General features: G+C 46.0%; 1 protein-coding gene across 1 annotated transcript in view; it reads left to right on the top strand.

Annotated features, from left to right (window-relative positions):
- Window positions 1-19,138, top strand: part of TMC2 (transmembrane channel like 2) — a 34,627-nt gene that overhangs the window by 10,434 nt on the left and 5,055 nt on the right. The window contains exons 9-17 of the mRNA XM_063324071.1: window positions 2,950-3,092; window positions 4,576-4,723; window positions 5,170-5,358; window positions 6,891-7,070; window positions 8,507-8,659; window positions 10,034-10,162; window positions 13,096-13,163; window positions 14,043-14,282; window positions 15,948-16,073. Coding sequence (XP_063180141.1) covers window positions 2,950-3,092; window positions 4,576-4,723; window positions 5,170-5,358; window positions 6,891-7,070; window positions 8,507-8,659; window positions 10,034-10,162; window positions 13,096-13,163; window positions 14,043-14,282; window positions 15,948-16,073 — 1,376 coding nt within the window. The remainder of the gene's footprint in view (window positions 1-2,949; window positions 3,093-4,575; window positions 4,724-5,169; window positions 5,359-6,890; window positions 7,071-8,506; window positions 8,660-10,033; window positions 10,163-13,095; window positions 13,164-14,042; window positions 14,283-15,947; window positions 16,074-19,138) is intronic.

The following is a 19,138-nucleotide window of genomic DNA, read 5'->3' on the forward strand; positions in this document are numbered from 1 at the left end:
GGTCAGTTCAAGCTGCGGACCTCGCTTTGCGGGCAGGAGCATCTTGCCATACCACTGAATTTGCTCATAGCCTTGGGAAAGGGATCGCTCCCCATGCCCCTGCCGTCCCTGTTCCCCTGAAACATTTATGACCCTGAAGCTGGAACCAAAGACTAGCACTTGCAGAAGCTGGAACCAAAGTTTAGCACTTGCACCCAAAGGGAAAGCCCCAGTTTCCAGCTGCCTGTGAGCACTTGGCTGCAACCCCGACTCAGACCCTCCCCCCTCCAAATACTCTGCCTTTGAAGATTTAGGCCAAAGAGATCAAGTGGTCTTAGGGGACGTCCCAAAAAAGAAAAAGATGTGTGCACAGGGTGAAGAGGTTCAGCTGTGGCCAATACCTTGGGATCTAACTTCCAAAGCTGCTAATTCTGGAAATATTTTAAAAATGTTTGGTGGTGACAGACCATATTTTACAAGTGTGGGACACAGCCCTTCTGCAATAAACCACACCACAATTTTCTTAGCTAAAAAAAAACCCAAGAACCCTCAATTACTCTAGTGTAAAACAGATCATTAAAATTAATTCATTAATAAGGTTTCAAATACTGGTGTGTCCAGGAACCTGATAGGGTCATACCTTCATTCACCACCCATTTCCTGCTGAGGATCCTTTCAGCTCTTCCTCTCGCAGCACTTCCACCCACTTGCCAGAATCCAAAATTCAGAGGTGACGCTTCGAATAAAGTTGCACTGAATGAAAAGCTCATTTGGGCATCACACTGCAAAAATACAAGCAGCAGCATTTAATCTCATTCGTCCAGAAAAAAACCCGACCACCAAAAAAACAATCCTGCAGGAGCGTTGCTGAACTGCAGATGCCGATTTTGTCTGGGAGACCATAAACTATACACATATCAGTAATGAAATTTGCTCTTGGATGAGGCTGTACCATCGCATGAAAGGCTGGCTACCATGACCTGTCAGTCTCCTGCCTGTGGCTTGGTACATACATCTACATTGCCCTGCTGTCATACATCTACATCTTGGTACATACATCTACATTGCCCTGCTGTCACCGAGGGCTTGATCCTCTGAACCCTTCTGCCATACAGGTCCCCGTCCTGTGCCCATTTTCTTCCTACTTGATACCAGGGAGCAGTCACGCCAACTGAAGAAGTAGTCTCCAGCTATGGGGCAACAATATAGAGCTATACCCTCTGCAGCCAGAAGATGTCAAATTAAGCCCTTCACAGAGGCTTGCCCTTTGAAAATGAATGGATGCTTATTCCAGCGTGCTCCACAGGAGAGGTGCAATGGGGAAACATATTTCAGAGCAGGCAAAAAACAAAGAGTCAATACTGTGATCCTGAAAAACACATTTCAAGAGAGAGAAGCCAGGTAAATGTATGCTTTGGCAGAAAGGAGGTCAGTCACATCACGGATTTCTAGAGGAGTAGAAAGGAATAAATCTCACTTGGACACCAGACACCATGTCTCACAAAGGGAGTTTAAAGAACATACTGGATGATGGGAGCAGAGAAACTCATTTTTCAGTCCCCACCATTTGATGAATCAAAAAGACAAAGACTTGGGATTACAACCTGAGAAAAAAACTTCACTAGTACCTTCCAGGAACATAATCTTTATATTTTACAAGGCTTTTTTCATTACAGCTCCCCAGCACACATTATACATAACACGTTACGAGCCCCAAGCAGCTGTGCCACAGTGTGCCAGCCATGGGCTTGCTGCATTTCCCGCCGTGGCTCAGCAGCACTGGCAGAAACACACGCAAAATTGTCCTGTGGCACTGCACTTTGCGCAGGGCAAACACGCAGCTAATGTGGCACCCAGGGATACCAAAGATTTATATCAGGTAGGAAGGAAAAACTTAGCACTTTGGGGGAGCTTAGTGTAATTGATTAAATGAAAGTGGTCAAACACCAGAAGAGAGGCCCAGAAGAGAAGTTGTGGGATCTCCGTCCTTGGACATTTTCAAAACTCAGCTGGACATAGCCCTGAGCCACCACCAATTTTGAAATTGGCTCTGCTTTGAGCAGGGGGCTTGACTAGATGACCTCCAGAGGTCCCTTCCCATGTAAATTATTTAATATCTCTAAACAAGGTGCATTACACAGCCTCTGATAAGAGCTCCAAATCATGTCTCAATCTTGGTCTTTCCAAAGGCTTGACTGGAGGGGAGCTTGTTCAACTCTCATGGCCAGACTGATTAACTACACTTAACTTAGGAGCTGAAAGACAACAGGCAAAAAATAGAGAAGTACAATATGCAACGACACACATCAACTTGGATGAGATATGACAGAAAAATAGGGAGAGATTGCTAATGCAGATTAGGAGATCTGCACACTTGTTGAATGCCCAACAGTTTGTACAGCAAAAAATACATCTACTTGAGACAGCATGGTTGATGCTTTGTCTGAGCTATGCTTTCCACAGGAAAGTAATGCTTTGATCTTAGTCTTTAGTTATATTTGCTCTGCGGGTGGTAGCCAGTAAAGGGATCTAAATCTGCAGGGTACTGAGCATCTGCTGCCTCCTAGCTGAAAGGAAAAGTTTCTTCATGTTGGGAAACCCTTTTGCCACAGCATTTCTACAAGATCTGAGTGTCTGATACCGGCTTAGAGAAGCAGGTGGGCTACAGCCACAAAGAGCAGTAAGGTTTTTCTGTGAGGGATGAAACAGTGATGGATAAAAACTGCATTTTAGTTTTCAGCCAGTATCCTCCGACGTGCTCTCCCTGTTCTTCCCTCTCTTAGGAGGCTAAGCTCTTAAGACGATGGCTCTCAAAGGTGACAGAGCAGCAAACAGCCAAGAATAAGACACTAAACATTTTTCGAAGTTGATTTTCCTTGTTTTAAATCTTCAGTTTTTATCAGAAACCTCTTCCCTGCAGAAGAAAAGCTGCACGGCTTACACAAAGGCTTGCTTTTTCTTTTCCTCCAGGGCTACATCAAATACTCAGCTCTCTTTTATGGCTACTACAACAACCAGCGGACAATTGGCTGGTTAAAATACAGGCTACCGATGGCATATTTCATGGTCGGGATCAGCGTATTCGGCTACAGCCTGATGGTTGTTATAAGATCGTAAGTATGGCTGGCATTGCCCTTTCTGCAAAATCCACCCAGATGTGTCTCACAGCTGGGTTCCCCTCCATGGGCACGGCTCACGGCTTGGTCCAGCCTTGCCTTGATGGCTGGGGGAGCGTGGGGCGAGGGGGCTGTGTGCCTGCTGCAGTCACGCAGTCGACCTCAGCATCCACCACCCCTGGCTCTGGTGGGCTGGGTGGACCTGGGCAGTCCCTTGCCTCAGCCGTGTGCTCACATGCATTATTTTGAACCCTCCCACCTCCTTCTCCAGCCCTCTTCTCCTCTTCTCCAGATCACTTTAACCTTTCCTCTGATATTACTACAGGGCTGCCAAACAGGTGGACTTTGTACATGAAGGAGGGTTTTACTTACAGTAAATTTCAAAGGCTCCTTTTCCCATCCTTTTGTAAAAACAACATCCCTGGAAGCCAATGTGAGTCACACAGATGGTGCGAGGGGTGCACAGAAGAGCCAAACACTACCAGACTCTTTTTTTGATGCATCCCCAAAACGATCAGAGGAGTTTCAAAGCAGGGCCGCAACCTCCATGCCCCTGACGCACTGTCCCTGGGCACCAGTGAGGACCCAGCAGCACCCCCAGGGCACCAAGGATGCAACCAAGGCATGCCTTGCTGCTGAGACAGTCTCTGCAAAGCCAAAAATAAACCCCTCTGTCTCTCTCTACAGGCCACACCATGCAAAGGTTATCCTTTCTTTGCAAGAAAGAATAAGCCCGTGGCTTTGTATCGCTATCAAAACAGGCCCTATTGCTGTCCAACCTCTTGAGCCTTTGGCTGGAGCGGGACATGGGGATTTGCTGTACATTTGCCATGAAATTGCAGCATCTGTTGTCTCGCCTTCCTTGAGGGACTGGTGCTAGGAACTCTACTGGGAGTTACAGAAGGATTTCAGGGATCAAATAATAGAGAGGGAACAGCAGAAGTCATATCTGCTCCTACGCTGATTAACAAAAATAATCCTTTTTCTCTCCCTGCATGGTTTGCTGCAAGCTCTTTGGCTTCAGCATTGTGCAGCTACTGAAATCTCACAAAAACTTTGTGTTGCAGTGGGCGTATTGGACAACACAAGTGATTTTTGACTAAATTTAACTAACTAAAGGTAGCCATAACCATATACTGCACCCTAGGACCCAGAAGCACTGTAAATAGACTTTCTTCATGCACTAGCTGGTGGAAGCAGTCCTTAACCTGCTTTAATCACCTATGCTAGGTTACATTACTGTTTTTAATACAAGACCGGCAGACCCCTGAAGACCCCTTTTGACAGTTCAGTTTTGCTTAAACCTAAAGTCCCACAGCACATGATAGACAGTCGCACCCAAACCCCAAGAACGGTCACCCCGCTCCTTCCTTGCCCACCAGTAATCCCAAACCACCAGTACTGCTTTGCAAAGCTGAAGGACACGTGGTGGCTCTGTGAAACACTCCCTGACCTTGCCACCACATGTGTCCTTGCACAGGATGGCACGCAATGCCAATGAAAGTACAGCAGATGGGGACGATGACAACTTCATTTTCAGCTGGAAAATGTTCACCAGCTGGGACTACCTCATTGGCAACCCAGAGACAGCAGACAACAAGTTTGCATCCATCACCACCAGCTTCAAGGTAACCTTAACTGGCATTTCTCTGTCTGCTTCTGAGGATGCTCCCAGAACCTACCACGGCAGGGGTTTAAGGGGAAATCTGGGTACCTGCACAGCCCCTCTCCATATGAACAGGGTATGGAGCTGAATCACAGCAGCTCCAGCTCCTGTGCCACAGGTCACCCCAACAACCTTTTTTAGGATTTGAGAAAAATCTGGTTTACTTCAGAGCACAATTCCCCCACCATGTTCCCCGGGGACACGGCTGGCTGTTTGCCATTTGATGTTTTTCAGTCAAACCAAGATGCCTGTATGAAGCTTTGTTTGAGCTTAACACAAACTACCAAATTCAATATAGCAGAATAGCATGGGATTACATTTCATAGGGTAGAAAACCACCCGATGTTGCCTTAGGCTTGGTGCTGCAAGATACACACTCCAATTCTGTAAGCATCCCTGTTTTTTCAGGAGTCTATTGTGGACGAGCAAGAAAGTAACAAGGATGAGAACATCCATCTGAGGAGGTTCCTGCGGGTTTTGGCCAACGTCCTCATCATATGCTGCTTGTGCGGGAGCGGCTACCTCATTTATTTCGTGGTGAAACGCTCCCAGACATTTTCCAAAATGCAAAATGTTGGGTGGTATGAAAGAAATGAGGTAAGGAAAACTTGCTTCCAGTTTTCTGCTGTGATAATTTGCCTTGGACATCAGGATAATCGTTGCCACAGCTTCAAGACAGCATTCAAGGCAGAGGGATTCCCTTCCAGGGCACAGAAGTCCCCTTCAATACCTTTGTGCTTGTTTTAGCTGGGAAACACATTGGTCTCAGTGAGGACAATTTAACAGCTCCTGCAAAGAGGGGAAAATACTCTTACAATAAATCACAGTAAGTCAATGGGCTTTCAGCACTTACATCATTGGCCATTTTTTAAAGCATCTACCTCAAGTCACGTATTAATGCTTACAAATTCTGTTGTACTAGAAAGCTCTCTGAATGGTAGGAACGTCCATGATCAGACATAAAGCTAAACTCAGATCTTTATTGTCCATCTTGAAGAATGGGAATATGACTTTACAACCTGCAGAAAAATTTCAGTTGTCAAAGTTTTTCTGTGTCTAATTTTGGAATGACAATTTTAAATCTTGAAGGTCTTTGCACACACAAAAAATTTAGAAAATTGTTTCAGCCTATGGAAAGGCTTAATTTCAATGTACACTACATTATCATGTATTTATATATCAGAGCCAAATTAAATTCAAAGCTATGCATTTTTATAATTCCCTCAGAAAACATTAGCAAGACAGCACTTTCTCACAAAATGCTTTGGTTTATTTCAGTGAACTTTTCCCAAAGAAAAAAAATCCTATTTAAAAAAAAAAAAAAAGATTTAATGCCTGAGATTTTCCTGGTGATAACTTGAGATCTGACTATATACAGTCCTGGGTACTGTTCCATCTCCTGGGAAGAAAAGCGCAGGAAAGAAACATGTGAGTCAGAGGCTGCCAGCAGCTGCACAGACACAGTCCTCTGCAAGCCAATGGGCACTGTAGGGCTGTAAAAAAAGACACATCCTGCAAGTCATGTCTGAGCTAATGCTGACTTGCCAATGACCTCGTTGACCATAGTACAACTTAGGATCTTGCACCATATAGAGGGACAAAAATACCACTAAGACGTATTTTCTTAAGCTGCAAAACTGAGTCCTTGGTGTGCTTCCATTCAAACCTGTAATTGCTTATTGCAAAAGCAAAGGTGCTGAATGCGGAAAATAAACATTAGCATCGACTAATTATCTTCATGCACAGAAGCCACGTCTTGCGCTTCCTCCGAAACTAAAATAAGAACCTCAGAGCTGATGCAAGCAGTGCTATGAGGGACTTGAGGAGTCTAAATATTCATGAGCCTGGACTGACAGGGAACAAATTCTTCAGAGCTCATCCCTTTGAGATAACACTAAAAGTGCTCCTGCAAAAGCAAGCCATGCAACCCAGCCCTGAAGTCTGACGCTGTGCTGCCTGCACGCTAAGCAAAGCCAGGAGCTGAGCTTGCTTTGCCTCCCTCCCCTTTATAAATCCTTCAGGAAGCTCCAACCAGTTGCTGATAAGTTGCTGGCAGCCCTCGCTCTGCTCTAGGAAATATTATTTCCATTGTTACTATTAGCAATAATCTTGTTTTGCTCATGTGGCAGGTTGAAATTGTGATGTCCTTGCTGGGTATGTTTTGCCCTCCACTGTTTGAAACCATCGCTGCACTAGAGAATTACCACCCCCGCATCGGGCTGAAGTGGCAGCTGGGGCGGATCTTCGCGCTCTTCCTTGGGAACCTCTACACATTTTTGTTGGCCTTGATGGATGACGTCAATGAAAAAGTAAGAGCTGAGCCAAAAAGCCACATCCACTAGCCTTGTCCAGAGCCAAGGGCAAGTAAAACCCATCCCCGCAGCCAGCAGGGATGATCACCCTCTTTACAGCAAGCATTTCCCCCATCCCTGATCCTCTCAAGCCCTAGCTGCAGTGCTCCAGGGACTCACAACACAGAGGGGTTTCCAGAGAGCCTCCAGCTTCTCTTTACAGCCCTGAAAAGAGAGTGGTTATTGTTTCCTATAATCACAGCATATTAGGACAATTCGATTTTTCTCTCCATCTGACACCATTTGCAATTTCTATTAACACAGGCCCCGAGGATATAGTTTATAATCCTTTTGCCCCTGTCCTCCCCTCTTTAGCATTATCCTGGTAGCATGTTGCAGGCAGATAACTGCAGGAAAGGATAAACGTCCCACTGATCTGCAGGAAAAAAATTAGTCTGTTTTAAGCTGAGAAGAACTGGAGGAATCAGGGAGGTTTGCTCTGCCCTGAAAAAAGATGAAGAAAGTGAGGAAGGAGGAGTCAGTGGAGGCTCCCTCTGCACACACGAGGCTTGCAGGAGGTCTAGCTCCTCCGTACGCAGGGAGCAGTCTGCTAGGTCCCTGTCATGGTTTGGGCTAGGTTGGCCAATGACAAGATGACAGATGCACTCCCCCACCTCTCGCTCCGAGGAGAGGAAGAAGAGAGATAAAAAGATTTATGAGTTTAGAAAAAACTAAACTACTTTAATTAAATATTAATAATAAAATAAAAAGGAAATAATGAAATAGATACAATATATACAAATATACACAAAACCTCAAGCTCCCAGGGAGATGGCACTGGGGAAGTTCCAGACTGGACTCAGTGACAAATGGGAACTGGAACGCACTGACCGGGATCAAAGAGGCAGATGAGCTGACGGGGTCCTCCTCAGACATCAGTCATTGAGGAAAGAGGGTCATTGAAGGAGAGCCAATGGAGAGGAGCCAACCTGACCCCTCTGCTCCCTCAGCTGTTACACTGAGCGTGGCAGATGGGATGGAACACCCGATCGGTCAGTTGGGGTCCCCTGACCTGCCCACTCCTCCCCACAGGTGCAGCCCCTCCATGGGGTAAACAGCCCAGTCAGGGACCCTGGCTGCCACAGCTGAACAGAAAGTTGGCTCTGCTCTACGTCCAAACTAGGACAACCCCCCCCCCCAAAACTCACAGTGCCCCAAGCTGCTTTTGGTCTGGAGGGGCTGCTGCTCCCCCGCTCCTGGCAAAAGGGAAGGAGTTTCTGTGCTGTTTCCCTTTCCAGTGCCAGCATTGCAGTTCTCCTGTAACCAAATGCTTGTATAAAGGGTGGTAACTGGTAGGGAGGATGGGGAAACCCAACACTTTGGGTCTCTCCAAACACATCCTCTCAGGGCCCCCATTTCCTGACATTTTTGGCTGGGAGGTCTCCTCATTGCAGCTGGCTGAAGAGGACGCGGTGAAGAACATCACGCGCTGGACACTGCTTGGCCACCACAACTCATCTGTGGGGAATGGCAGTGCCGCCACCCCACCTCCCCTTGATCCTGCAGACGTGCCCAGGGGACCCTGCTGGGAGACAACTGTTGGCATTGTAAGAATTTCATTATGTAGTAAGTCTCTGGGCTGGTTTGGGGTGGGTTTTTTGTTGTTGTTGATGTTTTTAGCACTTCTAGGCTTGAAGCTTTCCTTGCAAGTGGCCTCTCCTTTCCTGACTCTCGCATAGCAGCACCAAGGCAGTATAAATCCTCAGCCACAGTTCTCAACCCGTGGTGGTGAAATTCCCAGCTGCACGTGGGAATTCCCAGGGCATGCACAGCTCTGCAGCCCTTTCCATGTGGGACACAAGAGGCTGGGTAGTCTGCAGCCATGCCTGCATCGCGTTTGGTTCAGATCATGACTGCGCCTTTGAAAGAACCTGTCTTGTCCACTCACTGCTGGACTTCAGTTCACATTGCAGGGAGGCTTCAGAGCACATGGGTAAAACCCAATCAGAGGACATGCCCCAAGGGGACTCCTGACACATCCCAACCACTAACGCGTCATGAAGCCATGGGATGAGAGCAGAATTAGGCAAAAATAACCTCCTGAAACGCGTGCAGGGTGGCCTTCAAGTCCTCAGAGTTTCACCCCACAAACCCACCCTGCAACCTTCCCACTTTGTGCAACTTTCTTCATTCACCGAGAAGTTCTGCAGCCAGACTATGCACAACTTAAAAAGTAAAAGCAATTATGTATTGGCTGATACAGATAGCTAGGGCTTAAGCAAGCTATGAGGCTATGCGTTAGGGTGTACACCCAATGGGTCTTCACTGGTCAAGCAGTTTTCAGTCAAGTGGGAGCAAAGAGCCACCGTCACTCCCTGGAAGAGGCTGACCCGCAGTGCAACTGAGCAGTTATCCTCCAAATCCTTGGGTTTTCTCCCACCTCAGGCTTTTAAACCTTTCCTTGTCCATGTTTTTCCTTTTGAATCCTTGGGACACCAGCTATCCCCATCCTACAAGCCTTACTTCTGCCTGCAGTTTTACCGCTTACACATCTCCCCTCCCTACACTTCCTCACAGCTCTTGTTTACAACTGAGCAAATTCCTCAGGAGTCCACGGGAAGGTTATGGAGCTGAGCCGTAGCAGAGCTATCCACAATCAAAATTACCCTCAGTGTATGTATGTTTTACAGCAGCATTAACATTCTGCTTATGTTTTACGTGCTGCCACAACATACAGCGCAGTCAGTAAGACTAGAAACAACTATCAGGGTTAACGGCTCTAACAGAACTCATGATTCCCAAGCACTGAGGTAAAGCTTAGGCACCGCCGAGTGTTTGAAAACAGGCCGGGAGTATGTTCACAGCATGCCTCTCTGAAGGTTACTGTCATATAAAGATGAATGGCTTAATAAAAACTACAAGCCCGAATGCACTACTGAAATTATAGGAGCTAAATGTTTTTTCTTTGTTTTAAATTGCAGGAGTTCGTAAGGCTCACCGTGTCTGATATCCTGGTGACCTACATAACCATCCTGGTGGGAGATTTCATCCGAGCTTGCTTCGTCAGATTTGTGAATTACTGTTGGTGCTGGGACCTAGAGGCTGGATTTGTAAGTCAATGTCTTATAGCTGAGAAGACAGAAGTGATTTAGGGCAATTTGTTCAAATGCTACAGATTTGTTTTGAATTATTCCACTGGTTCTCTGGTCTTGTCTGGTAATTTAATTGGTGTAAGTAGTGTCTGCATCACTTCTCTGGATCAGTTTCATCCCAGAAAGACCCTACAGAAATGCAGTTCTCTCTCCCACCTGAGGACTTTAAAACATGAAGTTGAGTTTAAAAAAAATTAATCTAATCTTCATTCAGTAGTTATAACCCCAAACCTTTGGGCCCTTCCATAGCTCTTCTCAAAGCCCCAGACCTTCCTGCTTGTTGTCTGCCCCACAGGCAGTAGCGTGCTTTACTCACAGCATCGTCTTCTGATCAATGCTGGATGCTGGTGTTACTTCTGCTGCAGTGGAGCAATTTCCTTCCTCCCTCCTGTACGTGTAACACACAACAGCGCTGGACTCTTTGGTATTCATAAAGGCTACGTTACCAAAGCAGGCAGGACTGGAGCCGCACAAATACAGAACAGAATAACGGGGAAAACAAATTCCATTGTTTCACATAAGAAGCAACAAAAACAGATGGATTCAGACAGAGATGGGAATACCTGGCAAGAATACAATTATACCAGTGCAGCATCTGCCTAGCCGTCATACTGGGAGGGTTTCCAGGATGGGTCTGGAGGAGAGCAGAGGTGGGCTTTGCAGGTGTCTACAGGGACCTGGTCAAGTAAGGGCAGTCAGGGCACAGCAGGCATTTTTGCTGCTCATGGAGCTTTTTGCATTTTTTCTGGAGGAGACAGAGGATATTTCCCAGGGTGGCTGAGGGATTTTGGAGCTTGGAGGAAGCCCCCGGCAGCCAAGCAGCACAAAATTACTCCCATTGCATGTGCTGACAGAACATGGTTTTGTTGAAGTTTGTGGTTTCCTCCTCCTGAACACCTATTCCTCTTCTCTTTGTTAGCTGCCTTTGATTTTTATATTTTTTAATATGCTTTCCTCAAAACAACTTTTAGAAATACCACATGGGGTTTTTCTTCATTCTTAAGATCTCCATTGTACAAATAGCTGTAAGTCTCTTCTATCCCGTAGGCACTTCTTGATGTATTTAAAAACAAAAAAGTTTCCCGGACATCCATCCTCCACCTTCTCAGTGAAATTTTAAAGAGCTGCTTTAGGGCTTATTCTGCACCTCCCTCTCTCCTTTCCTGTGTTGTTCAGCATCAGCCCAGGCAGGCTGCGAGGTGATTTTGCACTGAGAAACAAACGCCATGCAGCATCTGTCAGGGGACGACCAGACTAACGTGCTCCAGCAGGTCAGTTTTTGCAAACGAGCAGCCCAGCCCAGCCCCCAAGGAGCCAAACAAGGCCCTTATTTATTAGGACTGCTATTTATCACTGACGTTTATTAGTAGCGTTAAGTTACAGCCCATAAGATGAGGCAGCAGTAGAGGGTTTGCACTCTGCTATCTGGCAAAGGCAAATCTCTCCTTCCATGCCAAGCGGCTCCCATGGTAGTAACAGAAAGAAGAAAGCACCGGGGCTTCCCTTCTCTTTTTCTCCTACTTCCTGGGGAGATTCGCATGTTCAGTGTATTACTCCACTGATGCTCAAGCAGGGGTTGGTTTGTTTTTTTTCCCCTGGACCAGGAACGAAAAAGGAGTCAAAAATGGTTTGGTAAAAGCCACCTAACCCAACTTCACCATGGGCACCAGCACAATTGTATACGTGTTTTTCTAATGTGTGTGGTGAATGAGTCTCTTATTCAGCGGCCTTCTCACACAGAAGTACTCAAGGCAGAGGACAGCAGGCACTGAAAGTTGCCTTTGTTTTCATGAGGGAAAAAGAAAGCCAATATTAACCTCTAGCTAAAGATTTGAAGTAGAAACACACTGGAATCAAAAGAAAAAAGAAAACAATGCTTGCACTCGTCCCTTCCCAAAGCTGTGAGCAGTCAGCTAAGCAAGACTCTGACTAGGCTCCTTTTAAGTTTTCATCATAAAAGACAAACATCTTAAACCTCAACTTTGTGAACCAGACATACTGCGCAGGATGTTTCAAACATATAAAGGCATCACCCATCATTTCTTAGAACCATGTTTTCTGCGTTGCAGTGGGGCAAAAAATATTTTTTTCAAGAAAATGTAAAGGAAGAACTTTGCACGTAGTTCAAGCTGCCACAAAAAACTCATCTGAGTTTTGTGTGCACAAAAGTGGATATATGTAGAAGAAACAGCAGATTCATCATAGGCAAGTCTAACAGAATAATAATTTATAAAATAACAAATACTGTCAATAAAGTAGAGCAGGCTGTTCTGGATCTATCACCATTAACATGCACATCAGACACGTTACTTCATATAAAGCAGTATTTTGACTACTGGCTAGTACAGAGCAAAATGCCACCAGGCACCCACCAGGTCATATATTCCCTCATCTTTCTCTCCCTTTGCCCTCTGTTTCTGTTCTTCAGCAGCCCGCGGCTGCAAGACCCGAGCACGTGCACATATCTGGCATAGCATTTACCCTCCAGCTCGTCATTATCACCATTTAAACATTCAATATTTTACCAGGGTAGAACCGTAAGCCCATAGCCAGATGCACCAGCTGGAGTGTAAAACCCAGTCCCGTGCCGTGGCTCCTTTGCTCACAGCTGGCTTTGTATTAGCGGGGAGAAGATATAAACACAGAGCAACTCTAAGCACCTCCATATATCTTTCCAATTTTCAGCCAGCCAAGAGAGAAGCAGCAGCCCACAGCGCAGCAGCTCCGATTTTGCTTTCACTGCGCTGCTGATGGTCATTCAAGCAGTACGTGCGCAGCGAGAGCCCTCCCAGAAATCCCTTCATACCAGCTTTAAATAAGCGTCCTTATACCCAGCAAACAATAGCAGGTGGCTCTAGCACCAGCAAACTCTCCTTTCTTTCCCCATGCAGCCATCCTATGCCGAGTTTGACATTAGCGGCAACGTTTTGGGTTTGGTCTTCAACCAGGGAATGATTTGGTAAGATATTTCTCGGGGGGTTGTTTGTTTGTTTCTTTGTTTTTTCATTATTTAGAGAACCTGACAGTGCAGTTAGAAATCTTCCAAGCCAGCTAGAATAACCTTTGGGTTTTGGTTTCTCTGATTGTTTGGCTTTCTGTGCTTGACTATAAAAGTGGAAGTTTAAAAGTGCCGGCTTACTCATCCAAGAGTAGGAGCAGTGGCATAACTGCAGCAGAGAACAGTCTTGCAAACCCTGCCCCACTCTCACTTTTGTGAGTCCATTATTTTTCAGCTGTAAAAATGTGTTAAGATGGTCCACATACTGTGGGAGGAGATCAAAAAGGGCTTTGGGATCACCACGAGCTCTCATGTCAATGCAAAGATGGGCATGGAGCCAGCTGAGCAGGTTGGGCAGGAGGGGCACGTCCCAAAACTGCCCCAGGGGAGGGCAACCAAGATTGGTTTTGCCGTGCTGTGACAGCATGAGAAGCAATAGGCAACAGCACAAAGCACCCTCAGCTCCTCTGGAAGCAGGGTTTCTTTTGCCACGGACTAATGATTTCTGCCCGTTTCCCTACTACAACATCCCTGCAGGCTCAGGGAGGTCTTTCCCTGCTGGTTACACTCACCCGATATTTTTCGAGCACGGAGGGCTCTGAGACCTCACTGGTCCTCAATGTATGGTTACCATACCCCAACATGGATGCAGGCGGCTCTTCCTCCAGGTGCACAGAGGTAGCACAAGCCAGCCTGCTCAGACTTTGTCTGTGGGTAAACATGCCACCACATGAACACCTTTTTTTCCTGCCTCTGGGAAAAAACAAAACAAAACAAAAAACCACTCACAACCCTCCTAGTCTGTCAAGAAAATATCACCTGTCCTCCTTTCCTTTTCAGGATGGGATCCTTTTATGCACCAGGGCTCGTGGGTATAAACGTGCTGCGCTTATTAACCTCCATGTATTTTCAGTGCTGGGCTGTCATGAGTAGCAATGTCCCTCATGAACGAGTCTTCAAAGCATCCAAGTCTAATAATTTTTACATGGGACTTTTGCTGTTGATCCTGTTCCTCAGCCTCCTGCCTGTGGCTTACACCATCATGTCCCTGCCTCCCTCCTTTGACTGTGGACCGTTCAGGTACTAGCAAAACGCCCAAAACACCGGTTTTCTGCTCTGATACATGGGATTATTTTCATGAAGTCAGAAGGCCTGGATTCCAGCAGAGGTGATGAAATGCCTCCATTCTCCACCTGGTTAAATCCTTAGTGGTGCGAGGCAAGGGGCTGTGCCTAGCTGTGGGCAACACACGCCAATGAAAGCACCAGAGGACAGCAGGGGTGGGACAGTAGCTCCAGTAAAAAAAAAAAGTAATGGGAGGACCCCTAAGGCTCTTAATAACATTGTGGGAGCAAAATAGGGGTCCAAAGCCTCCTTCTAAGACCTTCCATGGAGCCAAGAGCTCCCACAGCATGAGATTGATTTTACGTGTTGAACTTTGTTGGAAAATAGCAGGAAATGGATAGGTCTGAGCCTGAAGAGTTGCAGCTTTCTTTTTTTTAAATGCTCTTTTTAAATTAGGACAGAATCAGCACTGCACAGAGCGTTCAGTGGACCAGATTAACATGCCAATAAAGTCTAATTTGATTGAGTAATGCCATTTCCTGTGCCCGTTGATTCTGACTCAGCAAGGAGCCAGCTTGGAACAAATTGTTCCTGTAGATGCACTGTTTTAGGTTATCCACTTCCTAATGGAGAATGATAATAGAAAGCTAAAAGACTCCAGGGAGAAGGCAAGAGACCAAAATTTCCTCAGTTCTGTAACAAGGACAGGCATCAATGAGCAATGTCAGAAGATCTGACAGGAAACTTGTCGCATGCACACTATCATTTGGAGATGACTAATCTGCAATGTGAAAGAGCTATTTCAATTCCCAATCAACCCTCCAAAAGCCACTCAGCCTGATTCAGACCCTTGGCACACCTCGCAGCTCAACTGAAAGCTCAGCTCTCCTGGGCTTAAGGCAGTTGATGAAGCTGGGGATACCCTTTAGCCAAGTTTGTCTTTATTGACTCTCATCCTCGGGACAGAGTCCAATGCCTTCCTGAGCAGAATCCTGCAAGACCCCAGGAGGCAACAAGCCTAAAGATGAGGAATAGCACTCTCTGGGTTGAATTCACAGACCCAGAGATGCTAGGAGAAGAGAAGGTCAATTATGTAACCCAGCCCTTTACAGATTTGTTCTCCTTTCATGCAGAATACTCTCATCCTTTTTATCAATCCAGTTTGAAATGACTCTTTTGCTGACTTTCCTATTAAGCAATAATCACAGCTTGCTATTTTTGTCATTATTTAGCAGCTCTTCAAGTTGGCTCGTTATTTCAGAAAGCCGGAATTTGCGTATGGAAAGTCGTCTCTACCATGAAAAGGCCGTATTTAACAAGATATTGATCAGAAATGTATGGTTACTGCAGTCTGTAGGGTTTTATACATTTCAGAGGGGTAAATGCAACTCATAAAGGAGACACACGTAGAAATAAATATATTATCTCCAGCCGCAAGTTGGCCTAGCAAAGATTATTCTTATAAAATCTATGGGGGGTGGCTGGGAAATGGATGGACCAATAGATAATTTAAAATGAAGTCATTCCAGTAGAATTTGTTGTCAAAATCCTTGGTGGCCAATCACAAGCTGATGCTCACTGAAAGACAGGGGAAACATGCTACTCAGCATCATTAAATCAGGGGCTATTTTGTCCCTTCAGGAAATACCTACATCCTTAACTGGCCGTTTGTCTTTCCAGTGGAAAGAAAAGGATGTATGAAGTCATTCAAGAGACCATCGAGCTCGATTTCCCACTTTTTGTTGCCAAGATCTTCAGCTATGTGGCAAATCCAGGACTGATCATACCTGCAATTCTGCTCATGATGTAAGTTTTCCTTATAACATATGTGCCTGGCTGGGGGGAGCAGGTTGGAAAAAATCGCTGGGATGTCAGTGAGATCTGCATACAGCTTCTGCTGAGATAATGCCCCATACAAGGGCAGAGGCATTCTCCCTAACCTCCCCTTGCCCAACACAGTTTCCCAAAATTTAATTTCCTGACCCAGTTAAACAGAACCGTGTAGACGAAGCACATTGCTGACAGAGGCCTTGTGGCTATCATCAAAGCCGTCACAGCTTCCACAGGCAAAAATTTTCAGTAGCCAGCAGGAAATAAATGGACAGTCTCAGTCTGGTGCCTTGTGGAGAAGCAATTTCTGTCACAGCTGGTGGTATTTACAGCACTGCCAAGCCAGGCATTCAAAAATTACACATTCCAAAAATATGAAGAGGTGTCGGTTTGGTTTGGGTTTTGGGGTTGTTTTCTTTCCTCCTCCCTCTCTCTCTCTCTCCCCTCCTCCCCCCCCGCCAATAATACATCTGGAATTTGTTTCAGTGCTATCTGAACATTTCCGTTTTGAAACCACGCTTAATTCCTAGCACCCTCAGCAGCACTAGGACCAGGACGGTCCTCTTTTTTTCTTTTTTAAAGAGATATTTTTGGCATTGTTCCCAGGATTTCCATAGCTATCAAAATGAGCGTGAGAGCTGGCAACAAATTATATAGGCAGCTTTGAACACTCCAGACTAAACAGTGGGAGACACAGGGAGGTTTAGGGAGCATATTACGTATGCTTGGCCTGCTCAGACTCTTCTTCGGGCATCCACACACATCAGAGATAGGCCTCTGGGCTGATCCAGTATAGCCACTCTTGGGCACTGCGGTCCTTCATGCTGAATAGGTTACACTGAAGATAATGCCATTATATTAAATCAAATACAAGTTCCCATGTTATGAAGTTTCTTATAGAAACAGCCTGAGAAAAATCCCAATTGAACTGAACATGACCTGTCATCCTTCTACCTGCCTCAAATTACTTACTCATTTTAACCTAAATAAAGATGATCAGATACTGTAACTCATGTAGGTAGAAGAATCAGATCAGAAACATGTAGGAGATGAGAAGTCTCACATCACATCTCTAGTATGGCCAGGCATATTATTGAGTTATTAGCTCTGTTCCTGAGAGCTTCACAGTAGCACTAGCAGATGCTACCACAAAATGAGTTGAACACCACAGAACTAATCAACCCAAATGGATGACCTTTGCAAGAGGGCTGCAGGTCAGGTTTCTGAGGCTTTGATGTAACTCAAAAAAAGAAAGAAAAAAGAAGGTGAGAGAGCAGTAGACCTTTGAAAAGAATGTTTTGTTCAGTGACAGTCTCCTGCTCTTTCCTCCATTCACAGCCAGGACAGGCAACAGCACGAATCCAGTTTATGTGCTGAAGAGACACCTTTTCTCACCCTTTCCCAGTCTGGGCTATTCCCACACCACAGCCTTCCCATCTGCCTGTCTCTCCTCAAGGCACCATCTTGTCTCTACCCTGATCCCCTCTGCAAACTGAGAGATACCCTATGTCCACATTGCCTAAAACATCCCCGTTTCCCACCCAGATACACTGCCTGTACAGCCTTTGAGGATATTAGATATTTGTGGTTTCCAGTCATTCATCTACACAGTCACAGCCCTCAAAAAGTCGGTGCCCCCACGGTACCTGGACAAGTCAGACGAACAGCCCCCCAGCAGACAATGATGGGGTCCAGCAGATGACATGGGTGTCAAATTTACTATCATGTTTCTAGCTGCTTGAGGACAAGGGAAGAGGGAAACAGGGCAAGAATAAGCAGAGATACTTCACACGTAGGCATATAACCTAATCCCATTTGGGTCAGGAGCAGGTTTTCAAGCCACGGCTTGCAGAGCTTCCTGGCAGAAGCTAGAAGCACCTTACTGCGTCAAGGGAAAGGAGAAAGAGATTCTGATCTACTGTGCAGACTAGAGAAGGACAGTGACCCACTGTCTCTCCCCAGCTCTTGGGAAGCAGTAAATCAGAGAAGAGGGGTGCCAGCGCCACACAGCATCCATGCTCAGCAGCTCAAGCAAAAGGGTGAATCCCCAGGCTCATTTTAGAGGTGGTAAGATCTAAAAGCCCCCATTAAAAGTGGATAAACTCCATTTGCTAATGCTCACTTGAGTTCCCAGCAAAGTTTACAGCTCCTCATGCTACTGCTCACAGTCGGACCAGGACATGGCTTTGCTCTGCCTTTTCTGGCAGCTGGACTAAGCAGCGTGCATCAGAAGTTCAATAGCAAATCCAGCACATCTGTAGGACCTGCCCAGGACACTGGCATGCACCTTGGAGGATCACCCAGGCTGCTTCAGCACTGCTGAGTCCTGGCCTGAACAACCCAGTCCAAATCTGCCTAACTGCCTGCAGATTTGAACTGCAGCAACGGCATCCCCCCAAATCCCCTTTCTGTGGCACTATCCCTTCCCCTCTCCCTCCCAAGACCCCCTAAGGGCAGCTCAATCTCGGACAAATTCAACCTCCCTTGAACAACAAGTCAAGGATAGAGGAAACTCAGGCTTTGCCTGCAGACAGAGCAGGCTCATGTCTCACAGCATCTGGGAGAAGGACCTGGTGAGTTCACACCCTTGCCATCAATTCCCAGTTAAACATAGGATTCAGCAGGGGAGGAAGCTGTGGTGGTTGGAAACAATGCTGGCTGCTGATACAGAGGGTGAGAAAGGACTGAAAAAGGAATGGGAATGGATTTGTTCAGCTACTCAATGAACTTTAGAAGGCGGCTCAGTAACAGAGCGCACGGCACCCCAGATGGCTTTCAAAAGGCAGACTCAGTTATTTTTATGAAAACAGGGGTGGCTCCAGGCACTTGTGTCCTGGCTGGTCACAGCAAAAATAGCAGAGCAGCACCAAAGCCCCGGAGTATGAAGCAATATGTCCTAGGCAATGAGTTTGACAATGTAGAAGAAATAAAACTATAGCATCCTCAGAGAAAATAAAAAAATAACAGTTTCCAAACTCACCAAGACTGAGTTTTTGGTTAGTACCAGGCAAAAAGAAGCAAATGTGTTTCCTCCAGACAGA

This window comes from Chroicocephalus ridibundus, chromosome 2 (assembly GCF_963924245.1).
Source record: "Chroicocephalus ridibundus chromosome 2, bChrRid1.1, whole genome shotgun sequence".
NCBI lineage: Eukaryota > Metazoa > Chordata > Aves > Charadriiformes > Laridae > Chroicocephalus > Chroicocephalus ridibundus.